The sequence below is a fragment of the Chelonoidis abingdonii genome, chromosome 14 (assembly GCF_003597395.2).
Source record: "Chelonoidis abingdonii isolate Lonesome George chromosome 14, CheloAbing_2.0, whole genome shotgun sequence".
NCBI lineage: Eukaryota > Metazoa > Chordata > Testudines > Testudinidae > Chelonoidis > Chelonoidis abingdonii.
In genome coordinates this window covers 1,891,782-1,904,127 of record NC_133782.1, presented here as the reverse complement: position 1 = coordinate 1,904,127, position 12,346 = coordinate 1,891,782, and the positions used below count along the sequence as shown (strand labels likewise).

The following is a 12,346-nucleotide window of genomic DNA, read 5'->3' as shown; positions in this document are numbered from 1 at the left end:
GTAATTTGGGTGCAGCAAGGGCTATAGGGCTTTATTCTGACTTTCTATATTCTGACGGCCTTGTATAGTAGTGTCCATGTTTGTACCTTTCATGTTAACTTCTCTGGGCCCGACCCTCAGCTCACTTCAATGGAGCTCTGCCTGGTTACATCAAATGGGGATCTGACCCGCTGAGTTCACTAGAATTATGCCTATCTATGCCCGTTAAGGATCTGGCTCTTGGGTTCCAGGTCTGTCAGCACCGTGATGTACGGAGCTGATACATTCTGGCTCCCACGACCAGACTTGCAAAGCAGAATGAGCCCAGCTCTCTGTGACATTGCACAGGTTAATACTTGTTGCAGTGTCTGCACACGCATGCACAATCATTGGCTTTACAAGATATGCAATGGGAGAATACACCTCCCCATACATCAGAAATCAACGGAGACCTAGGAGATTAAAATGTTTCCTTCATGCAGTAGTTATGTTGTTTTCTCTTCTATGTGAAGAACCTGGTTCAAATATCTACTGTAAACTGATGCTCTGGGCATATGCCTTAAAAATTGAGTTTACATCCATGCTTGTTCTCCAGAAACAGAGCTGGGACAGAGTATGAAGATGCTTGACAACTGACTCATGGGGACTCTACCTTCTTCAGTGCCTGCTTAGTAGTAATGTTCTTCTTTGACTTCCACAGCTTCACGTAAAGACCTTACAACCTGTTCTACAGCCAGCAAGCAACCCTAGAGGACAGGAGTCCCTTCCAGTGCCGTGTGGTTTGCAAGTCCTCTGCACTCCTGACCTCAGAGCACTACACGTGGGAGAGTGAGAATGCTGCTTGGTGGTGGTGGTGACCCTTATCCTGCAGCTTCGTTTGAACAACCTGTTGTTCAAGAACATGCTCAATTTTTTTCAATGTCTTCAGTTATGTTGAGAGACAGGAAAAAATTCCTTCTCCCACAGAATTCTTATACTCAAGGGGCTAGCTCATGTTTCATCATTCGTTTTATTTTCCTCATTCTACGTAGGTTTTGATTATATAAGGGCTCCCTGCTTCACCTCAGCTACCCAAGAACAGAGAAAGCAAGAACCTCTGGACAGCTACCAGGCATTGGCCAAAGGAGCCAGAACGGATCTAGGTAATTATAACATCTATGACATTACCTTACCAGCTCTGCTGCTCATCATGTGATGTGAATGAGTTTGAAACGAGCAAGTGATAATGCAGTCATTACATTTCTAATCTGTGAATGACGTGGATGCTTAGTTCAGTGCTGAGTTTCTTAAATCTGTGACTTTTCTATCATTCACATTACTTATTTCAGTTGATTATTTTGTCACTTGTGAAAATTGAAAACAATAAACTAGCATGTCAGGCTCGAGCTACTGCTATTTCTAGCATGGCTCTTGGCTAAATCCTTTGGTAGGGATCCTTGGAACAAATCTGCTCTTCAAGAATAAAGGCTATAGAAAGTAATTAATAATTAGAACATTGATCAAGGATTCGTCTCCATGAAAGGCAGCTTGGTTGCCTCTTCTGAGAGGTGTCTAAAATGCTTTGGTGGTGCAATAAATGGTGATATGCTGTTCTTGGGCCAAACCCTGATGTCCTCACTCAGCTTTTACTCATCCCTTACAGAAGTGAAACTCCCATGGGCTCCAGTGAGAGTTTTGGCTGAGAAAGGACTGAGCGGCATGCCAGGATTTGGCCCATGGCTCTGGATCTCTCAGCAGGGGCCTGTTTTTCCTTGGTTACACTGCAGTTGCACTGACTGGAGATTCTCTCTGCAGGGATCAGAGCTGAAGATGTTAAAAGTTTTGAGAATCGTCCTCTTCTGTAGCCTGCTGCCCCTATCTCAGGGAGTGGTCCCTGGAGTCTTTTCTGTAGTCAGTCCAGAGGGAATTCACAATGGTAAGTATGAGTCACGCTTATGCTGCAAACTGTGTGGGATGATGAGTGAGAACAAAGCTTCTCTGAACAGCCCCTTTGTTTTGTCACCTTCCTTGTTCCTGCTTTATTCTGTATTTACTCACTTACCGGAGGCAGCCCTGGCTCCTCAGAGCTCCTTGTTCCAGCAGGAGACTCAGAAGTGATAATGGGTCTCTGCAGGGCCCTGTGCAATCCCAGAAGTGTCAGAAGCAGGGGATGATGCAGCACAAAGCAGCCGCTCGGGCCCAGGTCTGCATTTGCCTCTCTGTGCATCAGTTTCCCATCTGTAAAAGGCAGGGAATTGACTTTCCTTCCTCAGGGTTTGTTGTGAGACTTAATGAACTGTTAATGTTTCTAACATATATTGACATACTTATTATACTAAAATTGCAACTGTGGTTATGCCCCAAATGGAACACAAATGGTACAAGCTGTGCTTTTGGCATTAATCTGGCAAGGGTGAGAGCAAGTTTGTAATGCAGACACAACTACATAGTAATCTTGTTTAAATTAGATTTATAGAGTGTTAAGTTCACGGCGCACACACAGAAATGAGATAAAAACATAAAATTCTCTTTCTAGAAGGTTGCAAAGTAACACGACTTTATTGCTTAGAATCCAGAACCCTAACGCACAAGAACCAAAGCCAGAGAGACACAAAACAGTCTGATCTCTAAGGCAGAGATACACAAATCACCCCCCTTACCGTAGGCTGGCTCTTTGCAGACTAACTGCACAAGACCCAGATCGCACACTTCCCTACAAAGTCCTGTAGCCCGCAATAAGACCAGGAAACCCCTCTCACTGAAGGTGATAGCTTGTAATTATAACACAGTTTCCCCTATACCACACTGAGGATGCTCTTCACGATTACCTTTCAGAGCTACTAAGCCAAGGACTGTTTCAGTTCAGTCCATATTGTAAAATATTGCTCCCCCCCAATATGGTGTTCTATGGATTATTGATGTAACACTCACACCGTGAGTTCCGTTTGACTGGAGGTCACTCTCAAGGATCTCTGGTCTCATGGAAAGATGTGTTCCAGTTGTCTTAGGTGTATTGCTTCAGGATGGGCTTCTCCAAAAGCATCTCCAGGCAATACAGATCCCCGACATCGTGAGCGGAGGGGACCTGCTTGGTTCATTCATCAGCATCACAGGGTAAGCGGAGAACAATATGCTAAAGCTTCTGCATTGGGGGCCTGACCCAAAGCCCACAGGAGTCAATGGGGTCTTTATGAGAGACTCCAAAGGGGAGAAGCAGGGGACAAGCTACCATCAGTAAGAATGTAGTCAGAGTCCATCTCATGGATCCTTATGTCAGGGGAGGAGCTGGCCCTCAGTGCCAAATTCCCAGCTGGTGCTGTGCCTACTGATGCCAGTTGTGAACTCGGACTCAGATTTCATCCCTTGTGGTCCATGATTGCATCTTGTATAGAAGAATCATTGATTGTTAAAATCACTGGAATGACTTAAGAAGGCGGTTTTAGCCCTTCCTCTGAACTACCTTCCTCTTTGGGTCCAAGTCTCCCCCATCTGACCCTCAGGACGTTCTGTCATCATCTGTAGGTGGCAACACTCATTGGGACATCCCATGCCTACTTCTCTCTCCAGACTGTAAAAGTTGTTATGCTTGTTCTTTGGCTTGTCAGAATATGACAGACTTTGGGGATAAAGAATGTTGAGCCCAATAGTTTTTGCAGGTGCAAATTCACAAGACATACCGATGTCCGGGTATTGGGGTATTGAGAGCTCATGTGCAGGTCTGTGCATGTGCAAAGGTAGACACCTGTAAGTGCATGTCTAGTTTTGATGTGCAGAGGCCAGGATTGGATTAGTTCATCAGTCAATGCCTTGAAGAATTTCCATGTATGCACGAGGTACTTTACAGGCAAGGAAAAGGACAGATCACTGCCCCACCGAACATAGTCTAAATGTAGCCTGTAGCTATGCTGTCATAAGAATTTAAGAGTGGCCATACTGGTTCAGACCAAAGGTCCATCCAGCCCAGTATCCTGTCTGCCGATAGTGGCCAATGCCAGGTGCCCCAGAGGGAGTCAGCCTAACAGATAATGATCAAGTGATCTCTCTCCTGCCATCCCTCTCCACGCTCTGACAAACAGAGGCTAGGGACACCATTCCTTACCCCAGTCATGCCACAGACTGTCATTCCAGCTCTCCCACGGGTTGCTAAGATGAGTGTGCGATGCTTTGTGGGCAAGATGCCCAGGCTGCATCTCACTGTGGCAAGTTGGACAACAGGGTGACAGTCTCGGGGGCGTGGTTTATACTTTCAGATGCAGAATTATAGCTTTGAAGCCCGCGTGCGCAGCAGTGTGTGTGGGGGGAAGTCAATGAGAGGTCAGAATGAAAAAACAGATGCAACTTCCTGGATCAGCATCACTCCAGGACCCCATTTTGACTTTTTGCTCAGGACTGGGTCTGTGTAGCACCAGCATTCAGGTTTGTATCCTACACAATGTATCCTGCTGCCAGGAAAGCTGCTTTTCCCTACCCTCATTTTTCCTTCTGCTCCTCTGGGATGTGCGTTCAGCCATGTTAGACTGCCTTCGCCTCCCCACCCCATGCACTGTTTTACATGTCTCCACTGCATTTGGCCCGTTACTTTGTGGGTAAATTCTAAAGTGCACATCACAGAGGGTTAATCTGGCATTTCAGTTCTCAAATGTATGTAACTGCTCAGCTCTTTCTCACGGCCTCTGCTTTCATTCTGCAGACTAGAAGTTGTTAACGTCCAGCTGTCCACGGTGTCGGTGACGCTGCTGCCTGGAATTGGGGGCCAGCTGACCATTGCTACTAAGCTAGAGATCAATGGCAACTTGTTGTGAGTGTGGGGTTTGACAACCTGCAGCTTTTTGTTCTTCTCCCTGGCCCAAAGAACCGAATGAGGATGGATAAGTTGGTCAGATGCTCTTGGACGAGTCCTGACAAGCGCTGAGGAAAGCGGTGGACTCTCTCCCGCCCTCCAGTACCTGTTGGTGGCTCCCCCTGAAGGCAATGGGTGCCATGAACCTGCATCTGAGGGGATAATCTGGCTTGCCGCAACTTTTGTTTCACAAAATGCTGCAATTCGTAGGAAATCTCTGCTACACCCGAGGTCTGTAGAACTCGGGGGTCAAAACTTAAAGAACATTAAAGAGCGGGAAAAAAACTGTAATGTAAGAAGTGTAAATTACTTCCTTACTGTCACAATTGAATCAGGGGTCAGACATGAAAGGCCAGTGTATTAACCTTCTGCAACCACTTAGACCCAGTCGATTCTTGTTACTTCACCTCAGGAATACAGAGATGTGGATATTTTTGCACTGCACCATGTTGTTTATGCAATTTCCTCACTGCAAAGTGACCCTACGTCTGTGTGCTCTGCAGCACCTAGGAAATTTACACCTCGTATGGATTTTCACCTGATCACCACATGTAGCAATGTGCTGACAATGCAGGGGCAGAACTCAGTTAATAGCATTTGCAGTGAATTTCAATAGAGAAAGGTGTGAGAATTCACTAATTTTTATCTGAACATCATATCATGGTTTTGGAGGTTATAAATGTCTCTCCTTAGATGAATCATATTGCAGCTTGCTTTGAGATGAGCTATATTTAACCTGAGTTTATTTCTTTAGGCTATCTGAGCTGATACATATTTCAGTGGACGTGAACCTTAACGCAAAAGTCAGAGTGACCGACTATTCAACAGGTGTCTTCCAAGTTGTAATTGAAGACTGCCAATCCCTGCTTGGTCCCTTTGACATCGGGCTTCTCTCAGGGAAGGTGCCAGTGGTTTTCCCACCTTTTGTAGTGATCATTAGTAGGCCTGAGTGAATAATACATTTTTCTTTTTGGAGCCTCCCATTGCAGCAAATGTGGGATAATTCTCCCCTCACCCCTCTGGTGAAAGTCTCATCCTAATCTGAAGTTGGTTTAAAACCCAAATCATGAGGTTCTGTGTCACTTCCAAAACTCTTTATCTAAACTAAAGGCAGCTAACGCTACCTTGGACTGTGGAACTTGGGTGGTTCTAGTCCCTTGGTACCTCTCTTGAGACTTGTGTTTTTAGCCACCCTGGCCCTGGACTGGCTTTCATACTTGGTTGTCTTTCTCTTGCAATTTGCTGCCAGTATCAGTGACTGGATTAGTGTCTAGCGCCCTTACGACAACTCTGCCAAGCCTGGTGAGATCAAAGACTGACCAATCCTGCCAGAGGGCCATTGAGAAGCGGATGAGGGATGGCCTGGATTGTTGTTTGATCAGATTCATTGTGAAGTTTGCTAGCCCAGGCCCTGAAGAATCAGAACTGATTTGGTTACAGGGGCGTGTGGAATTTCAGCTCTCTTCCTGCCTCCTTTTCCCTCTCTTTGTTGTCATTGTTTGAGTGTCCCACCCTGTGCAAAGGTACGGAGGGCAGGTAGGCAGCCTGGTGGCTGCTGGGACCTGCTGGGGTGTATGAGAACAATTACTAATCTCTGAGATGGAAATTCACAATGAAAACTCTTCTCCATAGTTCAGAGGGTTTTCTCACAGAAGTCCAGCCCCTGCTGCCCTTACATTGATAGCACCTTTTCCCAGGGCCGCCGAGAGCGGGTTCGGGCCCCGGTGAAAATTTTTGGGGCCCCCCAGCAAGGGCGGACTGGCTAAATAGGGCTGACAAAGCTGGGGAAGCCAGGTCCTGGGCCCCCTTCTGGACCACCGGGCCCTGGTAATTTGTACTGGCTTCCCCCCCCACACCCCCGTCGGCTCTGCCTTTTCCCCAAGGGCTCCCAAAGAAGTTGGTGATGGGTCTGCTAGCAGATATTCAGGTGCTGAGTGTTTGCTGTTTTTTACGATTGTGTCCAGTAGTCAACAACATCGTCAAGCTGATGAACATGCAGCTGCTGGGCACCCTGAATGGTACGTATCTTGCACAAGCTTCCTTCCCACTTCCTCCCCTTTCCCGGTAATCCCAGCACATGGAGCAGTTGTCGTTCTGGGGTCAGTGTAAGCTCTTCAATCCACAGCGGGAGATGTGCACCATTGTGGGCTCAGGCCCATCCTGAGAGTGAGAGGCTACATTCAGGGATGATGCCAAAGGTGGTTTGCTGATCAGGAGTTTTTCAACAAAACGTGTTTTCATGGAAAATGAAGATTCCTTGAATTTGTTTATGGGAATGAGCCAGTGCTGATGAATTTCCTGACTTGACATTTTTTTTTTTTGAAATTGCATCCAATTTTGTCATTTTTGAAATGAAACATTTTGGTTTTTGGTTCAAAATTAACTTTGTTTTGAAATGTAATTTAATTCACACTCCCACACAAAGGTTAAAAAAAGAAAAGGGCAAAATCAAAAGACTTTTACTGACTGGAACTGACATTTCTTTGCCATGTCAGGTTGTGAAAATTTTGGAGATTTCAACTTTTTGTCCCGGTTTGGGATGGAAATTGTGTGGTTTTTTTTAACTATTTCCTGTTCAGCCTTCATTCAGGCTGTACATCAGGAAGTGGGGCCAGCGTTTCTAGGCGAGTGTAAAGAAATCAAAGCTAGAAAAAGGGAGGGGTAAATCCGAGTCTGCTGTAACTGATCCTTTTTCCATCTTCATGTCAGCTGCTTTTCCTACTACACTCGTCTCTTCCAGTCCCCAGAGGGCGGGGGGGAGAGTTTAAACCATTGTTGGTGTCTTCAGTCTCACCCCCACTTATGCTCTTTACATATTATCTCTGCATTTGGCTCGTTGCCTTATTGGCTCTGTTCTGGAAAAAGATTCAGATCACAGAAGGCCTAATTTGGGAATCCTTTGCTTGCCCTGAGTAGCATTTACTTGGCTTAATCTTGAGCAAGGGAGATTTAGGTTTGATATTAGGAAAAACTTCCTAATTATAAGGCTAGTTAAGAACGGGGACAGATTACTAAGGGAGGTTGTGGAATCCCTATCACTGGAAGCTTTTTAAGAACATGTTGGACAAACACCTGTCTGAGATGAACTAGGTATATTTGGTCCTGCCTCAAGATGGGGGCGTGGACTAGATGACCTCTTGAGGTCCCTTCCAGCTGGACATTTCTTCTATGAAACAGTCCCACCAAAGCCAATGCCCTTTTCTACTCAGCATGAGTAACAGTCCCAGCACTGAGCCCAGAGCAACATGGGAAGAAAAGGAGCTAGTTGGCTGCTTGTTTGCTCTTGATGTGATGGACTTTGTTTCTGTGCAGTGCTGGTCCCACTTGGTGCCGTAGGAAAGATCCAGTATCAGTTAGCTAGCCTTCCACTGATAACTGACCTGTATGTCGGACTGGATTTAAATGTAAGTGTTGACTTTGGATAACAAACCCCTGAGACTGCCTTGTGGTGTTTGATGGTGTTTACTCTTGTCATAAACAGATAGCTAAGGGTTAATGTTTCTTTCACCTGTAAAGGGTTAACAAAGGGAACCAAACACCTGACCAGAGGACTAATCAGGAAACCGGATTTTTAAAAGCTCAGGGAGGGAATGTTTGGGTCTGTGTCTTTTGTCTGTCTCTAGGCTATGAGAGGGATCTTTCTATCTATCTTCAAGCTTCTAATCTTCAGTTTCCAAGTTGTAAGTACAAAGGTAGAAAAACAATAGGCTTTTATTGTTTTGTTTGTATTTACATGTGTGTAGTTGCTGGAATGTTTAAATTGTATTTCTTTTTTAATAAGGCTGTTTATTCATAATTTTCTTTTAAGAAATTGACCCTGTATATTGTTATCTTGATACAGAGAGCATTTTTATGTCTTTTCTTTCTTTTATATAAAGCTTTCTTTTTAAGACCTGTTGAAGTTTTCTCTGGGTAGGCTAAGGAACGAAGGGAAGGGAAATTCTCTTTGTGTTAATTCTACGGAGGGTGGATCTGAACAGCCTCAGGGGAAGAAGGAGGGGGGAAGGGAGAGATACTTAATCTCTCGGTGCTTGTGTTTCAAGGACTTGAAGCTGTATCTTCCAGGGGAAGCCTAGGAGGGGGTAAAAAGGAGACAAGGGTAGGAGGTTATTTCCCTTTGTGGTAAGACTCAGGGCTTCTGAGTCTTGGGGTTCCCCAGGGAATGTTTTGGGGAGACCCAAGGGAGTCAGGCCCTGGAAATTCCTGGATGGTGGCAGCGATATCAGATCTAAGCTGGTAATTAAGCTTAGAGGATTCATGCTAGCTTTTCAGTTCATGAACGCTAAGGTTCAAATCTGAGTAGGAAGTTACGACAACTCTGATCACTGTTCTTAGGGGGAGTCCATTTACCTTCAGGGACATTGATACAGTTAATATAAATGAAGAACGTTCCGCACAGCATAACTCTAGAGTACAGCTGGCCTCATTACTATTAAAATACTAGCCACACTTTTAGGGCATGATCTGAAGCCCATTGAAGTCAATGGACTTTGGATCAAGCACTTTGCTCTTCTCTTTGCAAGTCATTGACAAACCTTTCCTGATTACTGCAAAGATAATTGTTACTGGTAACTATTCACCAGCGGCTGGGACAAACGATTTTCATCTTCTCCTGCTAGGCTGTCTGCAAACCATCCAGTGTCACTGTCTGCCATTCCTCGGGGGTGTGGCTTGTCAGCCAGACCCTCACTTGGTGTTTTTTTTGCTTCTTCACAGCTGACTGACACTTGTTAACCAGGAGAGCCCAGGCTAAGGAGCAGTGACTAGCCAAACGCAAATGGCCAATAATGAACAACAGATAATGACCAGCAAGTAATAAACAAGCAAATGACAAATGTTTCTGGGTCTCTTTATTTGCATGTCAATACACAGGTGTTCAAGTTAGGGTTAGTTACGTCTCAGGCATGCGTGAATGAAAATGTGCACAGTGAATATCGTGGTGGCAGGAATGACTGGTTCAACCTTGGAGTGGATGTTCGTTCACGCAGCGTGGCAGGAAACAGCCAGTTCCACCCACCTGCTCTCCGTATCCAAACCCTGTCATTTGCCAAGCAATGAAATCCATGGGGTTGGTTTCAGGCCTACTTAATAAAACAGGGAAACCTTCATTATGCATCATAGAGTTTAGCAAACGAACTTTTAGTTAAATGTAAAGAGAACTGTTGAGAGAACAAAATGTTCTTAAATAAGAACACGAGTGGCTGAGCAATAGGCAAGGTGTAAACCCAGCAGGTGACTCCCCTTGTTTGAAGGTGATGGTTTCACTCAGTACCATCTCCCTTTCCAGACCGTGATCCATCAGGTGGAAGGAGGCAACATCTCCCTCCCTGTCAGCGCCGTCCCCGTCACCCTGCCTGGCAGTGTTCTGAACCTGGGGCTGAGCCAGGCTTGCTTCAATGCTGCGCTGTCCCTCCTCATCCGGATCCAGCCACAGACATTTATTTCTACATCGAACGTGGTGAGTACTGAGTGCCAGGGTATTTCTGTCCAGGCTAGAGGAAATACATGGGCACTTGTTTGGAGCATTGGTTGTATCTCCTGATGCTCTGGGCATTTCCTAATTCACCTGGCCTAACTCACTGAGATGTGCTTAACAGCTTGGGAAGTATTGAAACAGCAGAGACATTAACTCTGGCCAGGGAGCTAGGAGCATGGTCATGGCTTTATCCTACACTGGGGGAAATCTTCAATTGACCTCAATGGGCATTTTGTCTGAGCAAGCACAACAGAGCACCCGCTGAATCTGCCCCAGTGAAAACGCCAAGGTTATGAGCAGCAGCACTTCCTGGAGTACAGCTGTGCACTGCGACGAGATTGCTATGGGTGCATCGAGAAAGCCCCAGGACACAGTGACCAGCATTTGCTGAAAGCCGCCAACAACTGAGGCAGCCTCCGTTTCCTCCTAGCGGACGTCAGTCTTCCTTGCTGAGAACAGACACAGTTAAGCTGCATTCAGGCTAGAGCTAGCTGAATGTTTTCCAGCAAATAGTAAATTTTTATCCAAAAATACGGGGGGGGGGGGACCAAATCTATTTACAAATTTGAACTGAACTTGGCAAAGAACTTCAGCTGAAAAAAAAAATGAAAAACATCATAACTGTTCCTGTAAAACTGTTGAAATGAACAGTTTCCCCCCATCTTTGATCTTGGAAGTAGATTTGAAATCTCATACGAAGCAACAGGCTTTGTTCTAAGAATTCCAGGACTTCCTACTTCGTCTGGGCTGAAATACTGGGACAAGCCTTCCTTGTGGTGTTCAGTTACTGTCCTCTCTGCTTCCACCCCAAACTGCAAAAATTGTGTTTAGGGGAGGGACACCTGGGAGGATGGCCCTGGCTTGTTGTGTCGGCCCGTGTAGCTACTACCAGTGGCAAGTTCCAAAGCTGCACTTATGACTTAGTCACATGCATATTGTTATTTTAACCTGTGCAAAGAGTTTGACTGAGGGGTAAGCTGAAGGGATAAGACACCTCCCTGTTATTTAGATGCGGATTTTCTCCTATTGTTGAGCTGTTCTGTACCTGATTGTCCAAGTGAGGACTTACCCTCTAAGATGACATTGAGTTAAGGACTGATCAAGTTACCGGCACAAAAACATCTTTCTGACTTGACGGGCACTTAAGCTTAAATTCCTAATAGATAAGAGAGAAATCTCTCAAACCGGGCTTAGCAGCGATAGAATGCCGCCAGGCCAGGCCTGCCACTCAGAGAAAGACGCTGAGATAAGCTTCAGGAAACATGTTTTCACATAAAAATAATGCAGAGGACAGAAATAATTCAGCAACTCCAATTTCAGAGGTGCACATGGCCAAGTCAATGGCGCGTCTGACAGGAATGATGGGTAAACCTCGAAACAGTCAGCTGAGCAAGCTTTCAGATGCCACAGGTCTGAGCAAGGTGTAACAACTTAGCCAGATTCAGAGAGCAGGATAGAGAGAAATCAGTAAGGAAGATGTAAAGATCCAGTTTTAGGGTGGTTCTGTTCATTCAGACCTTATGTCAATCATGACAAAATTGGGCTAGAACTAGAGTAAAAACAGCATTTTCTTGCAATTCTGGGTTTTGTCCTGACTGGCAGTATCACAGAAACACTGCTCCACTTCCACTCCTGATGGGGTCTGAGAAGGACGGGAATTAGAAATGACAGGGAAGAGAGAGGGAGGCAGGTGAGATTGTTTTAACAAACTGAATATTCAGCCCCTTAAAGAGATTCATGTTAGTTCCCCCCTTGCACTCCTGCAATGAGTCTCTCTCCACTCTCTTCCTTTGAGAGCAGGTCATAAAAATCAAGTCGCAAACACTGGTGTGACTGACCCAGAACATCAGCTGTGAGCTCTGCTGTCCCTGCGATGTGCTGTAGCAGAGCTCACGAGTCCTGCCTCTCGTTTCATTGCTCTGTCCATGAGACCTCTCCTCATTATGGGTCTCATCCAAAACCCATTGAAATCATTTCCACCGACTTCACTAAACCATGGGTCGGGCCCTGTTTCCACCTGGACGCTGGTGTAACCTCTGCCATTGCTCAGGAACATGTGCCATGCTAATCAC

At 45.6% G+C, this 12,346-nt stretch overlaps 1 protein-coding gene across 1 annotated transcript in view; it reads left to right on the top strand.

Moving 5' to 3' along the window:
- The first annotated feature begins 1,788 nt into the window (after window positions 1–1,788).
- The window catches only part of LOC116814660 (BPI fold-containing family B member 4-like), a 28,701-nt gene continuing 18,143 nt past the window's right edge, over window positions 1,789–12,346 (top strand). Inside the window, exons 1-8 of the mRNA XM_075072419.1 lie at window positions 1,789–1,894; window positions 2,958–3,072; window positions 4,649–4,756; window positions 5,553–5,696; window positions 6,037–6,100; window positions 6,726–6,816; window positions 8,111–8,202; window positions 10,086–10,256. Coding sequence (XP_074928520.1) covers window positions 1,789–1,894; window positions 2,958–3,072; window positions 4,649–4,756; window positions 5,553–5,696; window positions 6,037–6,100; window positions 6,726–6,816; window positions 8,111–8,202; window positions 10,086–10,256 — 891 coding nt within the window. The remainder of the gene's footprint in view (window positions 1,895–2,957; window positions 3,073–4,648; window positions 4,757–5,552; window positions 5,697–6,036; window positions 6,101–6,725; window positions 6,817–8,110; window positions 8,203–10,085; window positions 10,257–12,346) is intronic.